At 46.0% G+C, this 19,550-nt stretch overlaps 9 protein-coding genes across 9 annotated transcripts; 4 read left to right on the top strand and 5 right to left on the bottom strand.

The window, feature by feature from the left end:
* Positions 1–192: 192 nt before the first annotated feature.
* C8R40DRAFT_296083 (phosphatase phospho-type) lies at positions 193–1,537 on the bottom strand. Its single transcript, XM_046234628.1, has 7 exons — positions 1,446–1,537; positions 1,291–1,398; positions 1,156–1,234; positions 997–1,101; positions 795–942; positions 635–740; positions 193–583 (listed from the first exon to the last, which is right to left on the bottom strand). The coding sequence occupies exons 1-7, from the start codon at positions 1,481–1,483 to the stop codon at positions 445–447; spliced, it is 723 nt and encodes a 240-aa protein (XP_046085745.1). The 5' UTR covers positions 1,484–1,537; the 3' UTR covers positions 193–444.
* Positions 1,538–1,614: 77 nt separating this feature from the next.
* On the bottom strand, positions 1,615–2,224 carry C8R40DRAFT_1107419 (uncharacterized protein). The gene is made up of 3 exons (XM_046228203.1): positions 1,985–2,224; positions 1,844–1,925; positions 1,615–1,787 (listed from the first exon to the last, which is right to left on the bottom strand). Exons 1-3 carry the CDS (start codon positions 2,177–2,179, stop codon positions 1,666–1,668), a joined length of 399 nt encoding a protein of 132 aa, XP_046085744.1. The 5' UTR covers positions 2,180–2,224; the 3' UTR covers positions 1,615–1,665.
* Positions 2,225–2,246: 22 nt separating this feature from the next.
* On the top strand, positions 2,247–3,828 carry C8R40DRAFT_1107417 (uncharacterized protein). Its single transcript, XM_046228202.1, has 7 exons — positions 2,247–2,421; positions 2,486–2,535; positions 2,599–2,666; positions 2,725–3,213; positions 3,269–3,459; positions 3,517–3,537; positions 3,597–3,828. Exons 1-7 carry the CDS (start codon positions 2,303–2,305, stop codon positions 3,631–3,633), a joined length of 975 nt encoding a protein of 324 aa, XP_046085743.1. The 5' UTR covers positions 2,247–2,302; the 3' UTR covers positions 3,634–3,828.
* Positions 3,829–4,345: 517 nt separating this feature from the next.
* On the bottom strand, positions 4,346–6,802 carry C8R40DRAFT_1107412 (uncharacterized protein). Its single transcript, XM_046228201.1, has 7 exons — positions 6,625–6,802; positions 6,125–6,573; positions 5,837–6,072; positions 5,699–5,779; positions 5,545–5,647; positions 5,436–5,478; positions 4,346–5,384 (listed from the first exon to the last, which is right to left on the bottom strand). The coding sequence occupies exons 2-7, from the start codon at positions 6,454–6,456 to the stop codon at positions 4,767–4,769; spliced, it is 1,413 nt and encodes a 470-aa protein (XP_046085742.1). The 5' UTR covers positions 6,457–6,573; positions 6,625–6,802; the 3' UTR covers positions 4,346–4,766.
* Positions 6,803–8,482: 1,680 nt separating this feature from the next.
* C8R40DRAFT_1107409 (uncharacterized protein) lies at positions 8,483–12,057 on the top strand. The gene is made up of 8 exons (XM_046228200.1): positions 8,483–8,844; positions 8,897–9,609; positions 9,661–9,771; positions 9,823–10,226; positions 10,279–10,467; positions 10,521–11,330; positions 11,387–11,510; positions 11,567–12,057. The coding sequence occupies exons 1-8, from the start codon at positions 8,563–8,565 to the stop codon at positions 11,856–11,858; spliced, it is 2,925 nt and encodes a 974-aa protein (XP_046085741.1). The 5' UTR covers positions 8,483–8,562; the 3' UTR covers positions 11,859–12,057.
* Positions 12,058–12,072: 15 nt separating this feature from the next.
* On the top strand, positions 12,073–13,080 carry C8R40DRAFT_295820 (uncharacterized protein). The gene is made up of 3 exons (XM_046234627.1): positions 12,073–12,300; positions 12,358–12,841; positions 12,902–13,080. Exons 1-2 carry the CDS (start codon positions 12,133–12,135, stop codon positions 12,838–12,840), a joined length of 651 nt encoding a protein of 216 aa, XP_046085740.1. The 5' UTR covers positions 12,073–12,132; the 3' UTR covers position 12,841; positions 12,902–13,080.
* A 208-nt stretch (positions 13,081–13,288) lies between these two features.
* On the bottom strand, positions 13,289–15,156 carry C8R40DRAFT_1046941 (histone acetyltransferase ESA1; the record flags this gene model as incomplete). Its single annotated transcript, XM_046224401.1, has 5 exons — positions 13,289–13,466; positions 13,521–13,852; positions 13,908–13,953; positions 14,007–15,028; positions 15,079–15,156. 5 exons carry the CDS (start codon positions 15,154–15,156, stop codon positions 13,289–13,291), a joined length of 1,656 nt encoding a protein of 551 aa, XP_046085739.1.
* A 45-nt stretch (positions 15,157–15,201) lies between these two features.
* On the bottom strand, positions 15,202–18,140 carry C8R40DRAFT_1107404 (P-loop containing nucleoside triphosphate hydrolase protein). The gene is made up of 3 exons (XM_046228199.1): positions 18,009–18,140; positions 16,030–17,950; positions 15,202–15,977 (listed from the first exon to the last, which is right to left on the bottom strand). Exons 1-3 carry the CDS (start codon positions 18,101–18,103, stop codon positions 15,561–15,563), a joined length of 2,433 nt encoding a protein of 810 aa, XP_046085738.1. The 5' UTR covers positions 18,104–18,140; the 3' UTR covers positions 15,202–15,560.
* Positions 18,067–19,478, top strand: C8R40DRAFT_295059 (cyclophilin-like domain-containing protein). Its single transcript, XM_046234626.1, has 12 exons — positions 18,067–18,349; positions 18,401–18,423; positions 18,477–18,601; positions 18,656–18,675; positions 18,728–18,753; positions 18,805–18,839; positions 18,889–18,950; positions 19,003–19,013; positions 19,067–19,108; positions 19,167–19,215; positions 19,268–19,332; positions 19,387–19,478. The coding sequence occupies exons 1-12, from the start codon at positions 18,202–18,204 to the stop codon at positions 19,447–19,449; spliced, it is 669 nt and encodes a 222-aa protein (XP_046085737.1). The 5' UTR covers positions 18,067–18,201; the 3' UTR covers positions 19,450–19,478.
* Positions 19,479–19,550: the final 72 nt, after the last annotated feature.

Below are 19,550 nucleotides of genomic sequence, written 5' to 3'. Positions count from 1 at the left end.
GGGTTGTGGACGCGATACGCCTGTCAAAACTGGCTTTCAGTCATACCTTTCTTTTTTTCCCGTCTCTTTCCTAATTATTCGAAACCCAACTACGCGTTATATGCCATGTCCACCATGCAAACCCTGGGTCATATCTACATACTCTTGTTCCGGCTTTCAACCGTATTGTTGTCCATGATGAGCGTGAGCAAGTCTCGTCGCATAAATTTTTGCTGCATGAACTTCTGTGTGCTTGCCTAACAAGGACTATATGATCGTCGGGGACATAGTTACACTGCACTTATTCCATACCTATTGGCATAAGCTACCCCAACGATTTTTCTTCTTTTCTTCAGAAATCTCATTCAGAAGTCACAATTGCAGCACAATCGAAAGCCAGTCCTATGTATAAGAGAGGCATAACGGTAAAGACGCTGTATTGGCGTGTGTTATAAATTATTGATTCTACAGTGTGTTAAATATTTCCTCAAGCTCCCATGCACCAGTCCAATATTTGACTTGGCATTTGAGACCAAACAGTTCACCGTCTCTAGCAATGCGCTTTGGTAAACCACCGAAGGTTCTACAGCAAACGATATCCTGGCTAAGCAAAACTGGCTTAGATCATAATCGAAGATGATAAGAGTAAATCCACCTTCGAAGATGTAATACTGGACAGAAGTCGTTGGATCCGTCACCAACATATATTATACGATCGTACGTAGAGTCATGTCGCGCAAGAAACGCGTCTAATTCCTCACCTTTGGTAGTGATCTTCTGAGATAGGATGTAAAATTAGGATTAGGATCACTTACCTTTGCACATGTTCGGACTGCATCCAATTTTACAGCCGTGCTGAGGTCCTTCTGGGTCAATTCTGCGTCGTAGCTTCAATAGTCCCGAAGTGTCCCATTCGGCTGGATTTGTTATGATCTCCTCGAACAACGTGTCAAGGCCCTTTTCCTGTATTGATAGATATTGAAATTCGAAGGGAATTTGAAGATAAGTGATAATTACTTGGAGAATAGTCGAGATGAAGACGGAATTTGCATTGGATAAGCACAGAAAGGTGGTATTTCCCCGGGCTTTCAAAGTTGTTACAGCCCGTACCATTGCAGGATGCTACAGGAGAGTAAAATAAGCGGATGTCATTCGATTAAAAAGGTACAAGCTGACGTATGGGATTATTTTGAGGGCATGCTCAATATCTTTTCTCTTAATTCCTTTTTCGTAGCCCTCGAGTAACGATTGTGCCCTTGATCGAACAGCAGTCAAGATTTGAATTGGGCTTGCAGATAGCGAAATCATTACACAAGATCAGTCCACTGTACGCTGCTCTCTAAATCCTCCATCTTTCGTCGGATATCTGGAGCATTTACTTCGAAAATCCATCTATCGGTATCCTGATCAGCCATAGACCTGTTCCTGAGATAAGAACCAATCCCATCACGTTATCAGAGACTGACCAGTCAAAGTCGAAGACGACGAGTTGTCTCTCAGCCATAGATACGAAGATAGAAAAATAGATAGAAAGTATTTGCAGCCAAGTACAGCTGATTGGCGCTAATCAATTTCAGAGTCCGAACTTCTCTCATCCGTTTGAGACTAAGCAGCAACTTAGAAGTTTTCGTTCCAGGCAATCTTAATCGTTTTCAATGTCATTGAGATGTATATGATAGATAGCAACTATTTCTCCAGTGTTTTCAAGGCTTGCAAAATCCCCTTCTCCAGCGCCAACAGCACTTCTAGCTTCCCGGCGTAGCTTTGGATGTCTATCGAAAGAAATACCTGTTTACCAAATCTTCTTGCTTCAGGAAATTGGACAGGGTGAACTTCAAGAGGTAGAGAATCAAAAACTCGGTACCTAGTCGCTGGGCCATGGATATCGAAATATCCGAATTTGTTGTTCTGTAAATGCTTGTACTAGCCCCTGTGGTAGCTGTGCCCTTGTATAAATGAATGTTCAAGAGTCGTAACAGATCCCAATCATATCTATCCAACTTACAGCCTTAGGAGGCATTGCGCATGCCCAATCGCGACATAAACTGCCAGAAAGAGGTGCTTTTTCTACATCTCCTTCAAACAGTTCCGTGGGTGAAGCCCACAGCATGTAGGAATCCACTATTTGGGTAATCTGCAGAGCAAATGCTGGTATTGATGGGTTATCGGAGGCAATGTAATGGACTTTTGTCGGTATCATGGTCAATCTGACAAGAACTGACGGTGGAACGCTGAGAGCCGGCTGAGAGTAACCGTTCTGTGACGGCAAAAAACGGCCCGGATCTTCAACACCTTGATCTGAATCGTCCAGCATGGTCTTTGAATGTCTGTAAACAGGATAATCCACGTATCTCCAGTCGATTATTCAGGAACCGTCCGCTGCTATACTCACGAACTTGAAGCGATTCGAAGAATCAGTCAAACAGAGGGAAATTCCAACCGGTAAGTACTATCGCCTCCCGTCATGATTGCATAGCATATCATTTCATCCAATGACCCTCCATAGGGAATTTTACCTCTGTCCGAAGAATCCTGAAGACCGGTGCGATTTTTTCTGTCAGCTCCTTTCGAGAATTTTTATTGCTCTCAATCAAGGCTGATAATATTGTGTGATCTCAGTTTGGGTTGACCAATTAACAGCTGGAACTCCTCACCAACTTCCAGCCATGTCGCAGAATAACTCCTCGGAAAGTTTTTGGCTGCCCGAAGATGGCAATGACCATACTGACCTCCTTCCTTCTACAGACACCGTCGCGAATTCCCCAAGCTCCTCGCACTCCTTCAAAAATGCGGATGGATGCGATCCAAGAAGCCTTGGCAGAAAAGAAGCCCGATTCTCGTGCGAATGGGAGTAACCAATTCACTACCCCTTCGTCAAACCTTCGAGCTCAGGCTGTCAAGACCCCAGGGCAGCTAAGGCGAGACGAGGAAATTAACCGTGCTTTGGGCACCCCTACTCGTCAAAGTACACAACTTCAACGCAACGATGCTAATGTATTCCAATCTAGTCAACCACCGCCCGCGAACTTCAAACTTACACCTCTTTCCCAAGAGAGTAGCATTCATTCCGATGAAGATGATCCATTTGATAATCTTCCCTTGACTCCCCCTACAAGCCAGAGATACAAGCGCTCCCGCGACCAAGAGTCAAATGAAGAGTTTGAGCCTGATTCTTTTCGCAGCAGTCCTTCCAGAAACAAAGGAAAGAAGAAGGCGAATCTCGCACATGATTGGGTGCGTTATATCCGTGTAAGAATATGCGAGGGAAATAAGCATTATGAGAATATAGATCACCCCGACTACTTCTACGAAAGATGACACTGATGTCTTCACCGCATCAACCCAACTAGTCAGCATCATAGAAAGCTTGGAGGAGTTCAAAGGGCAGGTTTTGAAGCTCGAACGGCAAATGAAGGCTCTCAGAAAGAGTAATGAGGCGAAACTGGAAAAGATTCGTGATCTTGAGACCGACAATGATTCGTAAGTACTCCTTCATTAAGGAAGGCTCTTAGCGTTTGTATTCAATACTGTGCCCAGGTTGAAATTGGAAAACGACCAGTGTGTTTCTTGTTCCAGCTGGTGCATGAAAATCCAGGGCCTTACATTAATTTTAACAGCTTACGAGGAAGAATACGACAGCTGGAAAATCATTGACGTCAGGTCCCTTTTAGGATAAGCACCAAATCTTCTTTGTTTTCGACTATGTTGCATGTATAATGGCAAATCGCCAAGCGTTAGATTATTTTCTATTTGAAACGTCCTTGGAAACGCGATCCTGACTATCGATATCGGCCCCGACCTGCCCCGACACGTAGCTGAGTTTTACGTATCCTCATGCAGAACATTGGCTATAATTTGGCATTTGTGAATGTGTCCATCAGCAACAAATCGCTATTTCCGCGGACATCACTTGGTTTGCAGAATCTGAGACTAGTAATATTGGTCGACCTTGTCTTCACACCATCCTTCCTCTCTCATTGATTTCAACCCTCGATTATAATTGCTCTCTAGTCATATTAGTTCCATTGACGCAAAAACTGCTCATGGTCTTCAAGAAGTTTGGATAATCATAGCATTTTACCATGTTATTCTAGGTTATTCCTCAAGAACATATTCCAATGCCAACCCGGCTCTGCAACGGGGATCGCCGTTTTTCGCATTCTACATTCATGACCCAGTCTTAGGTCCACCAATCAATCTTCTTCAATGGAAACTGGGATATATTGATATTATTATGCCAAGTCCACGGATTTGTCTTCATGCTCACATTATTTGGTACAGTATCGTCGATTGACTCAATATAACCAATCCCTTGATCTTGATCGCTCGTTTTTCGGAAAACTGTTAAAGTTGACCGAGCACTTACCACGGAGCTGGACGGCTCTCCGTCGATTACAGTCCCTTTCTGTGGTATACTACTTGCTGTTTAAACATTGTTAGCAACGATTGTGCCTCGGAGCCTGAGAGAATAAGCAACGCGGAATGCCCTGTAATGTCTAAACATACTGACGCCATACACATTCTTCCTCGGATTGACATCCATCGTCAGGGTACATGAGTAAAATGTTTGGTGGTTGATAATCAAAAGCGTGCGGTACACTGGTAGTCCGGTGTACTCTGTTGCAGTCTGAAGCCATAGATATAACGCTAGAAAATAAGTCCAGTAAATGTCTGCAGAGGTCAGATAGGTATATCAACTACCTAGCGGTCCCAGGATATAAAGAATGCAAAATACAACATGATCACTGAACGTCGAGCAGTGAAGCAAGAAAATTGGTCACGTAAGATTAACGGAATAACTGTCGCCACCAGAGAACAAATCTAGTCCACCAACCACCTTCCCAACCATCGGTCCGCTGCATGGAACTGACCCGCAGAGTACCTGTACCAAAGCGAACTTGCTTACCCTCAGCAGCGTCGTCAAGACCCGCCTCAAGATCCGATGGTTTTTTTGGAGATGGAATCGAAAAATAAGGGAGAGTTCGTCTAGTGATGTGGGAAGGAAAAACTTTGACAAGATTGAGATATTCGGGATTGGTGAGATCAGAAGAGGTCCATGTCCGCATGTACTCTTCTTCAGAATCATCGCCAAGGGTTTCAATTATCGGAGTGACATCTTCATTGAGGGCCGACCCGGCAACCAGAGGTTCCTCAGAGTTATTTGATACCAATAAGGAGGTCATATTCGATGAAGAACATCCAACGGAACGTGAAAGCATATGTGTATCCAGAAATGGATCACTCGGAGCTCGAGCACGCTTCGGCACTATATTATCGTAGTCCTTTCGTCCAGGAAAGAATGGTGAAGATTGGGAGCGTGAATGTGTGATTGTTGCATCATCACTCTCCTCGCCGCTAGGTGGTGTTGACGTTCGGAAAGAGGGTGCTTCTTCAAATGCAAGGACCTATCATAAGGATGAGCAGATGGTGTGGAATCCAGTATGAGAAAGACTGACCCCTTTGAGAATGTCGATAGCTTCAAGCATGAAATCTTTTCCTCTGATTTGCGGTTAAAACATATTTAGCATCAGACTTCTTTGTTTTCTCAACGATCGTGGTACTTACGCTGCCTCTTTCAAAACAGCATCGTCAAACTCCCATTCAATTCGGTGCCTTCCTGCACCGCCAGTATTTCCTGGCACTGTCTGTAGACGCATAACCGCCCACACTGTTGCGTTTCAATTCTGAATAGAATGTTTTAGAGGATGATGCCACTCACACGCCTGAAAGAATGGTTGAGGGCCTGGCATTCCCATGGAACACCAGCTCCGCACGAAACGTTCGAAAGATTGATATCTCTCTAGATAGTAGAAACTAGAATTAATTTACGAAGTGGGAGAAAATTCTCGGATTGTACCTTTCTGAGCATCTGATCCGCGAGGATTAGCTCTGGCATGGGGAGTCAGGGATGCACCGGGATGTGTTGCACTGAGATGGGCTCTAAATTCTGCGTTTCTTCGCGCATTCACAGAACGATGGTAAGCAGATCGTATAGAGGCTTGAAGACGGGAGTAGGGAGCGCGCTGAGCAGGTGGCAAATTTGCCATAGTTTGAGTCATGAGCCGACCTGCTTCTTCATCTTGTTTGAAATACCTAAAAAAGATATGTCTACATCCCGAGATTGAATGAAGATAGAGACTCGTACCAGTTGCGGCAGTGGGCCGAGAACTTTTCTAAATCGCTAGTGGCAACACCCATAGGAGTTACTGAACGGTTTCGTCCACCTGGAGGTGGCGTTGGCCTGCCACTGCGGTGTGGTCTGATTCTTCCGGGAGATGTCGGCGGACTTTCTAGCCGATTGACTGAGGTTGGGCTAGTAGGAGGTGATACGGAGGTTGCAGAGGGAAGGTCATAAAGGAAAGTTGGTGATGACTGATTACTGAGGCCAGTCCTTGAGTGATAGGAAGGATGTTCAAAGCGTAGAGGAGTCGGTGGATTTCGCCTGGGCTTTTCAAGGAGATACGAGGATCCAGACATCTTGCATTAATTGACAAAGAAACTTGTCAGTGTAGGCGAAGACCAACGTTGAATGCGGTAATTGCTTCACCGTCCGGCGTCGTTGAGACGACTCGACAGCTGTCATTTTGCCTACGTAAGTAAGGACCACGCGTCAGCCCGGCGGCACTGATTGATGGCGCATCAGGTCAAAGCAAGCATCTCAGATCTTACGGACTCTTACGGATCAGGAACGAAGGCTGGTAGAGGCTGGTTCGGGCATTGAGAGGCATGACGAAGGGAATTGAAGGAAGGCAGGCGAAAGAGAACATTTTTTTCGTACCTCAAGACTACATAAAGAATTAAGCAGGCCAAAATGTAAGCAAGAAAAGTACAAACAAGAAATCATTTTTCTCGGACGACTTCGTTGTGATTGTCATTGAGAATGTATGAACAACTGCGGAATATGAGTTATTGGTTCCGTCAGAAGCCTTGATCACTATCTCAGTGGACAGATGTGCAAATGCCTGTGTTTACAAGTCCCACCACATAAGTTCCAATGCAGCCAAGTGACTCAGAAAATCAGCTCGATTTGCACTACTGTTTGGTTAGGACCTCTACATTCGGAGTGTCCGCGGAGTCTGAAGACAGTACTGATCAAATTCCCGCTCATGCACGGCAAGTATTGATATTGCACCTCCAGCCCTCACATATACAGGCCAAGGTCGCCAAGGTGCTCCCGACCAATCAAAAAGCATTAGAGATAAGCGACTAACACGTAGAAGGTCTACGGGACTACCTCCATGTGTATAATCTTGATTGACTGCAGAAGTGATTGATTTTTGGGTGGTCTTTCGCGCTTGTCCTTGCTTCTATGTACTTCAGCGCCAAGTTCAGGATAGTAACACTTTAGGGGCCAGAATGTACAGATGCAACTTCCCCACAATATTATGGGCGTCGTTTCCTCCTCTTGCCACTAGTGAAGGCAGGACCGAGTTGAGCGCCTGATGCGCAGCTATTTTGAGAAGCAAACGCATTAATCCACTAGATTCATATCCCGCTTGGAAATTTTTCGAGGAACATAGAATTCGTCCCATTGTTCAGGATCTTTGGGGTACACAAAGTACTACACAACCGAAGGCGGAGATCCAAACTTGAAGAGTAAACGTCCGACTCAACGTCATACGCATATAAGAAGTTTCAACTTACTTGTAACCTCATATCCTTCTTCCTTGTTGAAGAGCCATGTGGGAGACATGTGGGAGATCTTTCTGAGTAGGAGGGCATTTGGTCACTGGACGATTTGAATGCGTAGAATATAGCTCAATTGAGGAACTGAAGCCCAAAAATTGCCTGATGGCAGGCACACAAATCTCCTCGATCTGGGGAGACAAAGTATGTATTGGCCGGACGATATACTTATGTCGACTTAAGAGCCCAGTTTATGCCATAGCCCGTGCAGTTGCTTGGAATAGACGGTACCTATCGGTAACGTAAGTTAGAGAGTGCTCCCGACAATTTTGTACAAGCAGACTGAGGTCACGAATTCATTGCTTTTGGGAGAATGAACGTGGAAGAAGTTACGATTTGGAAAACGTTTTTTACCTATGTGGCATTGAAAATACGTTGACTAGCCAACTGGTACTGAAATCATAATAAACGACAGATGCATACAAAGTCCTTGGGATGAGCGGGAGATACCGATGCTTCTGAGAGATCAGATGGATTTCTAAATCCGCCGGGCCACAGCGGCGAAAGTTAAGCAAGTCATATGTATGCAAGGTCCTGGAAGAAAAAGAAAAGATGAGAACCAATCGGGCACAGAGGCTTGATTTCGGATCGGTAGGGGTGATAATACTCGAGAAAACCGATAGGCTGGTGAGGATGGGGAAGCAAAATGCGAGAAAGCTTTCACAGCTGGAATTTCGCCCACGCAGAAACGCAAAGTCTAAAGAGAAAGCTGTAATAAAAAAAGCTGACACGCCATAAGTGGCAAAGTTCCGATGATAACATTATCGAAAAGTATAAAACAAAACGCGCAGAAGGAACGAGAGTCCCCCCTCATCTATTATTTGCTCTTTCAACACTTGTCCAAGTCGAAGGCAAGTTACCAGCATACGACTCAGCCCGGGTTAGTCAGTGTTAGTGATGGCCCAAACGAGCTGGCTTAGTTCGGCAATTCACGGCGAACGGACTAGCCGATCAGATTTATATGAGAACTCTTCAAGTTCTTCTGTTGCGCCCAGACCAATACCTCCTCCCTCTGATATCTCCCGCTGGGATCTTGCTGAAATACTGAACCCAACTTCAGCGTTCAGAGAGCGAAAACTTTCCATGGACTTTACTTCTGGGTCTGCTGGCCCTCAGCATAGTGTTTATGGCCAGTCAGAAATTGACCATCCATTCAGTGCTCTTCATACTTCTGATCCAGTACGTTCTTATTCTCCTCATATCTTCTCCTTTTAACCTTTCCGATCATCAGGACCACTCAGGCTACGATCTTTTTTCCCATTCTGCACCGAACTCGTTCGGAGCCCGGTACCGCAACGCGTCTTCGTCTTCTCTAGGTGGAAACTATGCTGGACTAAACGGCGACAGCCTCTACTCCCAGCAGTCTTTCAATGATTCTGTCCCTTCATTCGGCAGCTCTAATGGCAATCCCTACGATATGATACACAGTCTTCCCTCTTCATATGGCAGTGGCAAAGTATCACCTCTTACACCGAGTGACCCTGTCGGTCCTTTACATCCTCCCTTCCCAGTTGGCGGCAAAGATTTTACGTCCTCAAACTTTCCAGACTTTACACCGGATCGTCGTCTCTCTAGCGTAAGCTCAGGTACATATGGTTCTGATTTATCAGACGATTTCGCCATGAACAACGGCAACCTTCCCTTCCCTTCTTCCGCTCTGCAACACTTCAGTGAACGTCTTGGGCGGTTCCAGTCTGGTGCAAATTCGGGGATCTCTCCAATTTCACCGACGGCCCATAGTCCGGATATTCTACGCGGAGTAGCGCCGCATGCAACTCATGGTTACCGCCCGGACAACGGTATGAATGGATTTGACGAAATGCAATATATGGGCAACCCCCACGGGGACTATCGCATGTCTGGCGTAGATGAGCAGCTAGCTCGTGTCGGACTTCGTGGACCATCTATTATGGGGACATCCAGTGACCTCTCGACTTTCATTCGGTGAATTTACTCTTGTTGTTCTTATTCATCACTTTTTGACACCTTCTGTAGGCCTTATCTCGAACAATATGTGCGGACTCCCAATCGGCTGGCCTTCGGAGAAAGAACAGTTATCGTTATGTCAAGTAAAGTTGCTCAAAAGTCGTACGGCACCGAGAAACGGTAAGTTTGCCCAAGAAAGTAGCCATACTCTGCATATTCATGATGTTCCAGGTTTCTATGTCCTCCCCCAACTGCCATCATGATTGGTAACTCATGGTGGAGTGATGTTCATCGTAGAGGGGAAGACCCTAAGCTCTGTCCTCCTCGGGTGGTTATCTCTATCTCCGGCGAACCTGCGCCCCAAGAAGGTTCAATTGAATGGACAGGGTCATCAGGCAAGTCCTTTGATGTTAGTGACCCTCCTTCGGGTACAACATATATCGGACGATGTGTTGGAAAACAGCTGTTCATTTCGGACGTCGACGAGAAGAAGAAAAAGGTGGAGGCTCTTGTCAAAATCACCGCTCCTTCGTCGGACGATGAACCAGAACGTGTTATTGGGATCTTTCCCAGTCGGCCCATCAAGGTGATTAGTAAACCAAGCAAAAAGCGTCAGAGCGCGAAAAATCTCGAGCGTGAGCCTTCTTCACATTTTTTATGGAACATTGCCGACTGATAGTCTTGAAGTTTGCATCAATCATGGATCAACAATATCGTTGTTTCATCGTTTAAGATCACAAACTGTGTCTACGAAATATCTATGTGTTTCCGGCTCTGGATCTTCATTCAAAGGTTCGGATGGTGCACCTTTAATGGGTCTTGATCAACGCTCTCGTACAAATACTCCCTCTTTTATTGCCCGTACTGCCAGCTGGGGTAAGCCGTTTTCTGTGATCTGCTTCCTGATACTAAGTGCGCTTTATATTTAGACCCTTTCGTGATGTATATCGTCGATGTCAACAAACCTACAGGTGGTATTGATGTTCCTCCTCCTCCAGCGTTGCAGCCTGATTATCCATCCCCACCCCCAAATGCCATCCCATTCACTAATAACGGCTCACAAATTCCAATCTACTATAATCAGACTGTTGTCCTTCAATGTTTGACTTCTGGCGTTGTTAGCCCCGTTCTTATCATTCGTAAAGTCGACCACCAAACTACTGTTGTCGGTGGCGGTCTCCAAGAAGGGGCAAAAGGTGTTGCCGACCATTTCTGCGCTCCTGGTGAGGTATGCGGTGACCCAGTTTCGCAACTTCATAAAATCGCCTTTGAAGTTTATGATGGCGCGAAAGGCATGCCTGAACCGGGAACTCCAGGAATTACTGGTGCCTTCTTATCTTGCATGGGCGAAAAGGTGAACACGTACCGCCCAATTGATGGTCGTCAGTGGAACAGCGGAGGAAGTAATAGCGGTAATTCCCCTGTCGCCTCCCCGGTTTCTTCCACTCCTGTGTCCTCCAATGGCAGCGAATATTTTGGCCACAACTTGGACAGCGCACCAGAATCTCCCTCATCGCCCGACTTCCTTTCAAATGACGGAGGTCGCGTGAAGAAGAAGCGGGGTACTTCGAGTGCAGGCGGGCCGTCTAAGAACCCAACAAAGGGCCGCAGACGTCCGAGCTCAGCGGGATCTGTAACATCTGGTAGACGAGGCTCGACCAGTGATTCTGGAGCTGCTTCAGGAGCATTATGGCAAGTCGATATTGGTGAGACAAGCGTTTGGACCATAGTTGGAACGGGTATGTGCCGTTTTCGAAGGCCCTCTATGCTCTGAATTTCGAGTTGCTTTCTTTAGATCAAATCCGTTACAACTTCTATGTCCCTCCTGTGTTGTTTGATGCCCAACACGCTCCTCAAACTGGATCGTTCCCGATACCTTCCAAACCTGTGACGCCGTTCCCAGGTGTGGTGAAGTACCTGTGTGTATTCTATCCCTGATCCGCTTGAGACTCGACGTTAACATTTTTCTAAACAGTCCTCCTGACCGAGCTGCTGAAGCACCTAAGGCCAACTGTTCTTCCTCGCGGTCCATGCTATCAAAGCCCAATCCCCATGCATCTAAAATGCTGACTGTATACGGAGAAAATTTTTCCAAATCAGATCCGGTCAGCGTGTTCTTTGGTCATGAGCCATCACCGTACGTAGAAGTGCGATGTACCGAAGTCCTTGGGTGTCTTCCCCCAGAGCAGCAGATAGCCAAACGACGTCCTATCATTCTTATACGTCCTGACGGTGTTGTTTTTCCATCTAATACCATGTATCCTTAGCTTAGCTTTATATTTTCGTTGTGTCATTATCAGGTTCACGCTCGTAGTGCTTTTACTATTCCTACAAAGTTCTGTTTGTTCATCGCTCTCGGATTTTTCATGCTTTTATCGGATTGTATTATGTATCGTGCGGACATGGAAATACTATGCATGTAGTAAAGTACATAGATGGAACAGTATGAAATCAATGTCATTTACGTATCGCTGTAAGGCAGATTTCACACGACGCACGACGCGCTTCTAGCTTCCAGGTCACTTTCAGGAAACCCTTACAATGAATTTTTCTTTAGTATCGCCCTCATCAGCTCTCCAAATTCTCTGGGCCTGCTATGTCGAGAATCTCTGGAGCTATAAGCCGAACTCTGTAGTGGCCAAAGCTGCATACAGCTTCAAAGTTCTTGCTTTGGCACTCCTTTTACCCATTCTGATATTGATTCTACTATTGAGTCTATTCGAGGGCCTTTCGAATTTGTCGACACTAAACTTCTTTTGTGTTTAGGATATCACCTCGTACACGATCGCCAGGACACTGGGTGTTATTGACATTGTCAAAGCGTCCACGTCTGACAAGCAGACAATGTATCCTAGAAGGGAACCGCCTAGCATACACATTCGCGAAGCTTCTGTAGACCGAATTAATGAAGATTCCGCCCAGAAAACCAAAGACAATCTTCGTAGTCACTTTTTCACTCTTGACAGTGACAGCAGCCAATCGATAGCAGTCTTGGACTCATTATCAGCACCCTCCGACGTACGCTTGACCGAGTACTTCACGTCTGAGGACAACAACCTCGAGTTATCTGGCGTTGGGGTCTTTTCTCCTGCTACCTCTCGTCCTCCATCACCAACCATATCTCGACGCAAATTGGAGCCGGAGATTCAGAGTACACTGTCTCTCCACGAGTTCGAGATTGATGATGGAAGCGTACATTTTAGAAGGAGGAACAAACCCCTTGCCGCTCTTGAATCTATTCAACAATAACGTGCGTGGATAGATCTTGAACTAGTTCTTCATGAGGTTCTATCTCTGATGCTTTACTTAGATGGTTCGAGTCACTCTCAATTTAGAGTTCCATGTGCTCTTCTTGCGACTTTTTTCCCCTTACAAACAATCCGCAGTATTATCTGACAGACAAGAACAAACTGTTGTGATTCGGTGTCAGGCTGTTTTCTATCTTCTCTCAATGTAAATGTTGTATAATCATACACGGAGGCCCGTCTTTCCAATGGCGGCAACGCTTCCACATTCACATACATGCGATAGTCCAAAAACCTCTGCGGGATGCCACATTTAGTCGGAAACAACGGTCAGACAAGGCAAATTATACTGTTTTTTAGTTACATCGAGTGGAGAGATAAAGGATTTTATGGCTACAGGGATTATCGCTGAACAAATATGATGCTACATGGTATATACTATTAGGTATATCCTACCACCCAAACCGCAATTGGTCCCTCGTGAACACTGGTGGCTTCCATCGAAGATTCTCTGGGTGGATACGACGGCGATTCTTCTTGCGAAGCTTTTCGTGTCGTTCAAGGACAGTATCATTGAGTACAATAAGGTGTTGTCCCTTGTAATGTTTGAACAACTGTAATGTGATGCAACTTTTCGGGAGCAATGAGTGCTAGGAACAAGCCGTAGACAAACACATAACATACGTATTCATGACATCTGCATGGGTGATAGATGTCTTCTGAGCGACTTCATCTATGCTGATGTCTCCGTCCCATTCCATCAAGAGTTCGACGACGACCTCGCTCCAATATGCACGATAACTTAGCAAACCTAAATCACTGAGAGGCTTTTCTGGGCTTCCCAATTTGCCTTCCTTCTTGCTTAGTTCGTATGAGAACTCGATTAGGAGTTTGCCATAGCCATGTCGCTGGTGGTGAGGAAGGGTCAGGATACAGGCAACATTGTAATTTTCAGCAGACTCCTTTTCTTTCGAAAAATATCCGATAATATGGCAACCAGCGGAATCTCGTATGGCCTATATCAATACGATTGAGCCCATGATGAAGAGATTTCCTGATTATATCACACACCATAACATAGTACATGAAAGGCGTCACATCGTAGTACAAAGTTTTGCTGAACAATGCGAATTGAGTAGGAGATCGGTGGGTCATAGAATTAAAACTCACTGATCTAAAAAACACTTTGACAATAGACTGAGATTCCGACACCAGCTCAATTGGCGTTTGCCATCAATTTCAAAAAAGGATATGTCTTCGTGGCGATATATTTCATTCCCCGGTGGATGCAGCAGATTACAGCGCTGTCGATGTCTTGATAGCATGAAAGGAGAAGGGAAAAAGCACAAGCAGAATTCGCATATATATAGGACCGGAAGGTGGGCGTATTCCTTTGGGTAAGGGCTGAAATACCAAGTCTCTACTTCATGTTTGCCTATTTGGAGACGATTGAGATTTTTGACCCGAGCGATTTCCGAGACCGACTGTGTCAAAGAACCTGATGTTCGTAATTTTTCAATCTCCTGTTCTTTGCTGAAAGCAGAGAATGGCGGCGGCTCCTGAGAGTCGGGCCCAGTGTCGGTCAAGCTCAAATCAAAGGTCTCGAGGTCCCCGTCTCCATCAATTTCCATGTCGCCATCTGCATCTGCGTCGAAGTCATAAGCTTCCTCCGTGGGCTCCTCTTCTTCATCATGCGGTACCTTGCGCTTCAATGAAGGTGGCGCAGGTGATGGGGAGGCACGAGATATACTGAATAATTGCGAATGCTGGGGAGTAGGAGCAGGGGATGCGCCGAGGGCGGCATTGGAAGTAGCTGCCTTGAGCAGGTTATTCGGTCGATGAGCCTTGCCTGGAGGAGCCTTTCCTGGAGGCACTTTCGGGGTGCCATTCAGAGCCTTCTTCACTGGAGGGGCTTTGGGACGTGGCCATTCGAGATCACGATGAAGGAGTATCCGCGTGCCAGAGACCCAATCATCTAAACGCTTGTTGAACTGGTCCCAATGAACAAAGAACTCTAATTTCTCCTCGGGTTTCTTGTTATCAACCTCCTCCTCCTCTTTGACATCGTTGCTACGACGAGCGTACGGATTCACTGGTTTGTCTCTTATAGAAAGAATTTCGGCCACCCGTTCCTCGGTTGTACCGTTCGGACCAGGACGTGAGATATAAACTTTGCAACCAACAGAAATTGACTGTGGCAGTAAAATCAGTAAACGGGTTTTTGACAGCAAGAGTATATTACTTGGAGGGTATAAGTACCACCAGGACTAATTACAGGAGGCGGCAGTGGCCCATCGTTCACTGGCGTTGAAGGGGACATTGAGGATAATGAGTCATCGGCTTTCGGCGCGCCGTACAAATATTTTCCCACAACTGATACATGCACACTATTTCGCCAACCATGACAGAAAGAGGAGCAGTGGCTACATCCCATTAGTGGAGGAGAGGAACACATCAGGGCAACCCGACAAAACCAAGTCCCCTTGGAAGCGTATCTACACTATGGCCTATTGTCTCTTGCTGGACTTGGGCAGAATCTCCATTTATCCCCCTGTAGTGGATGTTTGTACGAACCTGTGGACCTCCAGATCTGGATATATGCGGACTACATAGCCTGCAAATGTATCTGTGTAGTTGCAAGACTCGAGTGCTTTCAACTTCAAATGGTTGTATCTTATCGTGGGTGTTTGGCTCATTCCTTGGAAATGCGCTCGCGATAACACTCTACATACCGCCTACCATCTTCTCCAAATCATACCCTCCAGCAATTTGGAACTCTGAGCTACCACTGCTCATCATTACTCCACCCTTCTTCGAATGTCTACCCTGTGCGCGAACAATGTCTCGCATACGCCTCTCGGCGTCTCCACTATGCGTAATTTCCCATTTTTCGCCTTTGATGTTCGCAGCCCTATCTTTTTCTCTCTTCTTAGTTACCCCTCCATCCTTCGCCGTGTTCAATCTCCGAGATTTACCACCGGAAGCGCTCGTAGCGGCCTTTGGTGTTTCTCGTAAAGCGAATGCTTTGGCAAGATGTCCGAGGTGAAGATGTCGGATGTGGAAGATGTGTTTCTCAGCGGAAGGATGTGTCGCGTAAGCCCTCATGTGAGACATGAATGCCTTGCGAGCAAGAATAGCGTTCTGAAGAGAAATTAGGTCAAAATCTAATAGCATGGTGTGGAGACAACCGAACCTCCTTGCTTCGAAGGACCCAGCGTTCAAACGAAAGCTGGACTTGAGTTGCTCTCTCTTCGTATTCACTGCCTTTCCCTCCAAATCCTAATTTGAGGACGGATTCTGGAGTGACGGGGATTAATGAGATATTTTGCTTTTCACTTTCTGAGCTGTCACTACGCATCTTTCCTTCCACCCACTGTACCCATGCCACCTCACTGGGACTAACAAAGCTCCAGGCCTCACCACCTTTGCCTGCACGAGCTGTACGACCGACTCGATGTACGTACTCTGTAGCACCACCCTCTGTGGGGAGATCGTACTGAATGACGCTCCACACCAAAGGAAGATCCAATCCACGAGAGGCTACTGAGGTACAGAGAAGCACGGAAAACGGCGCTGTCCTTTTGGAAGAGCCAGAAAAGCCGCGTAAGGTGGCAAGTCGTGTTTGCGTTGGTAAAGAGCCGTGGAGACGAAATACAGACGTGTCGGGAAGTAAGGAGGATTTCAGTGATATTTGTTCGGATTTTGACTCTATTTGACCCTCGTCGACGTCATCTGAGTTGTCTTCGACATTTGATTCCTGCTCTGCTCTTTCTATATCTTCACCGTCCATCAAGGACCCACCCAACATTTTCCACAAAAAATCCACGGCATCTGTGCAACTGAGAAACACAATGGCTTTGGATCCTGGTTGACCTCGACGTTGAGAAATCATATTACGCAGTAGTGCTACGAGGACGACGAGCCGTAATTTCAATGGAGTGATAACGTACTTTTGAGAAAGTTGGGAGGGAGGGCTAAAGTTTTCGAGGGCGTGAACAGTCTTCGAAGTCGTCAGACCAGAGGGTATTTCTACTTCTGTAGCTTTAATCATGATCGGTCGCGTAAGAGTGGTATTAGCAAGTTTTTGAACATCTTCACGGATCGTTGCAGAGCATAGAATAGTCCGTCTCCTACGTTCCCAATCCCAGCCGCCGACCTCTTTGCCAATCCCTTCTCTGACAGCCTGCAGAGCCAGCTTTCGATGTCCATCCAAACACTTCAAGATGCCCGTGATGCTCTCTTCAAAGCCTAGTTCCATCAGACGATCAGCCTCGTCAAGAACCAGCCACCGACACTTGGAAACATTGAAAGTAGATGTATTTTGGAGGTGATCTAGCAATCGACCAGGTGTCGCCACTAGGATTGGAAGTCCCTTTCGCAATCGGGCTTTTTCGTGCGTCCTAGTTCCACCGCCTATTAAAAGGCCGGAGACCAGCCAACGTGTTAAACGTACAGTATTCGAATCATCCGCGGATTCGTCTGTGGCTCTTAATCGGAGGTAAAGGAGACTCTCTAAGACATCGGATATCTGTTTCGCAAGCTCACGAGTAGGCACAATGATGATGGCTAATGTTCCCAAGGACCGGTCGATGTAAGATAATGAGCTCAAGGGGAGTAGATCCTGAATGATAGGAAGAAGGAATGACAAAGTTTTTCCTGAACCTGTTTGAGATTGTATGAATATATCTCGAGCCATTACGTCCGGTGATACAGACAGTGTGACAGGAAGTGCAGCGCGTTGGATAGACGTAGGTTTCTGTATACCCATTTTAGAGGAAAGATGTGCGGAGATGAGGGGATTTAGACCTAGTCCTGAGAAGCTAGATGCATCGGTCAAGGGGGCATTGGACGGTGCAGAAGGCACTTTGGAAGGATCAGGATTGACAGGTGTTTGAACCTTAGGGTTGTAGGAAAAGAGTGATGAAATTATCTGAGTCGGGGGATGAGATTGAACGTGAGGATGTTCTTTACTGGCAGATTGAGCGGGAGGTTTCTCTACACGAGGACGCTTCCGTTGAGGCTCCTCAATTTCTGTCTGTATATTGTGAGGCTTCCCAGGATTACTGGGCTGTTCATTACGATTTTTACGCTTGGCTCCGCGCTTTGCTTTCAATCTAAAGGGAGGATCGGAAAGATTTAGATAAAGACCAATACACAAGTCAAAGAATTCACCTGTCAGTCCACCTCCCCCCTTTTGAGCTAATTGAGGCTTTTGAAGAGGAAAAGTCTTCACTTGCAAGGTTCAAAACCAGGCCGTCGTCGTCCATTGAGTGAAAATTCGAATAGGCGCGCGGATATTAAAAATCAGGCGCCTGTCACGTCGAAAAAGCCAGGGAGAAGCCACGTCTTGATATCTCTTACAACCATGTACTTTCGTCGACTTTCGTTAATATTCCTCGCTGTGTCACTGGCCTCACTCTTCTGTGCGCAGGATGCTGAAGCTGCGAAGGGTCCAAGGATTACTCACAAGGTCTTCTTCGATATCCAACACGGTGACCAGTTCATGGGAAGGAGTACGTTCATTACAATTGTAAACTTTTATCTCCTGACCTGATTAAATACAGTCGTCGTCGGACTCTTTGGAGGAGTGAGCAGCTATAGCTTATAGTTTGTTGCTTCTTGTTATGACCCTCTATCTAGACTGTACCAAAGACTGTTGAAAATTTCCGTGCCTTGTCGACTGGTGTGCGAAAGGACGGTACCCCACTGGATGAGGGAATGACATACAAGGGATCCATATTTCACCGTGTTATCAAGCAATTTATGTGTGTGCTCGTGAACTTTTGATGCTTGCGGTATTCATACAGACGTCCCTTTAGGATTCAAGGAGGCGATTTCAGTGTGTCTCGCGTCTCCTCTTTTCTAATGTTCGTCTCTGACATCCTCATCAGCTGATGGAAACGGTCGCGGTGGAAAGGTGTGTAAATTGCGCCTGGAGAATTGACATTCTCATTCACTGGCTGCGCAGTCAATTTACGGTAACAAATTCGATGACGAGAACTTGTGAGCTATGCAATCACAAAGAAATTTATGAATTTAACGCTCTCTCTAGCAAGCTGAAGCATACTGCTCCTGGTATTCTGTCTATGGCAAATGCGGGCAAGGATACCAATGGTAAGTGATCTTTCAACATTGCAGTCTACAGATCATTTGACTCTATGTTTAGGTTCTCAATTCGTGGGTTCATATTTATTCTCGTATATTCCTCCAATCTCATAATTACTACGAAGTTCATCACCACTGTGGTCACCAGTTGGTTAGACAACAAACATGTAAGAGAACTATGTTTTCAATTACATTTTCTCTGTGCTGACACCCTTGACATGGTAGGTTGTATTCGGAAAAGTCCTTGAAGGAATGGATGTCGTGTATGCAATTGGTACGCTTTTCGTTCTTGAACTCACAGCTGCTGACTGAATGGCTCTTCTCAGAGGATGTTCCAAAAGGACAAGGCGACCGTCCAACTGAAGATGTCAAGATTATTGATTGTGGCGAGGTAAATAAAATCCACTGTTTCTTAACGCAGAAATTCATCAAATGTCTTCCTCAGCTCCTGATTGAAGTCGTCACCGATGCCGATGGCAACCAGGTACCCCTTCACGCTGAGCTATAATCAGCGTTCTTGTTATTCAACTTTGTGATACGAATAAAAATTTGGATTTCATTGTCGTTACAGGTCGATGATGCAGAAACGGAGGACGATTCTGATTCCCC

The sequence above is a fragment of the Lentinula edodes genome, assembly GCF_021015755.1.
Source record: "Lentinula edodes strain Le(Bin) 0899 ss11 chromosome Unknown C8R40scaffold_20, whole genome shotgun sequence".
Taxonomy (NCBI): Eukaryota; Fungi; Basidiomycota; class Agaricomycetes; order Agaricales; family Omphalotaceae; genus Lentinula; species Lentinula edodes.
The sequence above is the reverse complement of the archived record's forward strand: the minus strand, read 5'-3'. Positions and strand labels throughout refer to the sequence as shown.

Excerpts from the sequence above, each read along its gene's own strand:
- C8R40DRAFT_296083 (XM_046234628.1), bottom strand. The coding sequence starts at position 1,483 with ATGGCTGAGAGACAACTCGTCGTCTTCGACTTTGACTG. Across the intron at positions 1,235-1,290 it reads GTACAGTGGACTGATCTTGT|GGCACAATCGTTACTCGAGG; the intron begins GTAATGATTTCG and ends TGTTCGATCAAG. Across the intron at positions 584-634 it reads CCAGTATTACATCTTCGAAG|CCAGGATATCGTTTGCTGTA; the intron begins GTGGATTTACTC and ends AGTTTTGCTTAG.
- C8R40DRAFT_1107419 (XM_046228203.1), bottom strand. The coding sequence starts at position 2,179 with ATGATACCGACAAAAGTCCATTACATTGCCTCCGATAACCCATCAATA. Across the intron at positions 1,926-1,984 it reads GCGCAATGCCTCCTAAGGCT|GGCACAGCTACCACAGGGGC; the intron begins GTAAGTTGGATA and ends CATTTATACAAG. Across the intron at positions 1,788-1,843 it reads ATCCATGGCCCAGCGACTAG|CAAGAAGATTTGGTAAACAG; the intron begins GTACCGAGTTTT and ends AATTTCCTGAAG.
- C8R40DRAFT_1107417 (XM_046228202.1), top strand. The coding sequence starts at position 2,303 with ATGTCTGTAAACAGGATAATCCACGTATCTCCAGTCGATTATTCAGGA. Across the intron at positions 2,422-2,485 it reads ACAGAGGGAAATTCCAACCG|GGAATTTTACCTCTGTCCGA; the intron begins GTAAGTACTATC and ends GACCCTCCATAG. Across the intron at positions 2,536-2,598 it reads AGACCGGTGCGATTTTTTCT|TTTGGGTTGACCAATTAACA; the intron begins GTCAGCTCCTTT and ends GTGTGATCTCAG.
- C8R40DRAFT_1107412 (XM_046228201.1), bottom strand. The coding sequence starts at position 6,456 with ATGTCTGGATCCTCGTATCTCCTTGAAAAGCCCAGGCGAAATCCACCG. Across the intron at positions 6,073-6,124 it reads TCGGCCCACTGCCGCAACTG|GTATTTCAAACAAGATGAAG; the intron begins GTACGAGTCTCT and ends TATCTTTTTTAG. Across the intron at positions 5,385-5,435 it reads CTATCGACATTCTCAAAGGG|GTCCTTGCATTTGAAGAAGC; the intron begins GTCAGTCTTTCT and ends TCCTTATGATAG.
- C8R40DRAFT_1107409 (XM_046228200.1), top strand. The coding sequence starts at position 8,563 with ATGGCCCAAACGAGCTGGCTTAGTTCGGCAATTCACGGCGAACGGACT. Across the intron at positions 8,845-8,896 it reads CTCTTCATACTTCTGATCCA|GACCACTCAGGCTACGATCT; the intron begins GTACGTTCTTAT and ends TCCGATCATCAG. Across the intron at positions 10,468-10,520 it reads TGCCCGTACTGCCAGCTGGG|ACCCTTTCGTGATGTATATC; the intron begins GTAAGCCGTTTT and ends CTTTATATTTAG.
- C8R40DRAFT_295820 (XM_046234627.1), top strand. The coding sequence starts at position 12,133 with ATGAATTTTTCTTTAGTATCGCCCTCATCAGCTCTCCAAATTCTCTGG. Across the intron at positions 12,301-12,357 it reads TTCTGATATTGATTCTACTA|GATATCACCTCGTACACGAT; the intron begins TTGAGTCTATTC and ends TTTTGTGTTTAG.
- C8R40DRAFT_1107404 (XM_046228199.1), bottom strand. The coding sequence starts at position 18,103 with ATGGACGACGACGGCCTGGTTTTGAACCTTGCAAGTGAAGACTTTTCC. Across the intron at positions 17,951-18,008 it reads GGGGGGAGGTGGACTGACAG|ATTGAAAGCAAAGCGCGGAG; the intron begins GTGAATTCTTTG and ends TCCTCCCTTTAG. Across the intron at positions 15,978-16,029 it reads GGGTCCTTCGAAGCAAGGAG|AACGCTATTCTTGCTCGCAA; the intron begins GTTCGGTTGTCT and ends ATTTCTCTTCAG.
- C8R40DRAFT_295059 (XM_046234626.1), top strand. The coding sequence starts at position 18,202 with ATGTACTTTCGTCGACTTTCGTTAATATTCCTCGCTGTGTCACTGGCC. Across the intron at positions 18,350-18,400 it reads TGACCAGTTCATGGGAAGGA|TCGTCGTCGGACTCTTTGGA; the intron begins GTACGTTCATTA and ends GATTAAATACAG. Across the intron at positions 19,333-19,386 it reads AGATTATTGATTGTGGCGAG|CTCCTGATTGAAGTCGTCAC; the intron begins GTAAATAAAATC and ends TGTCTTCCTCAG.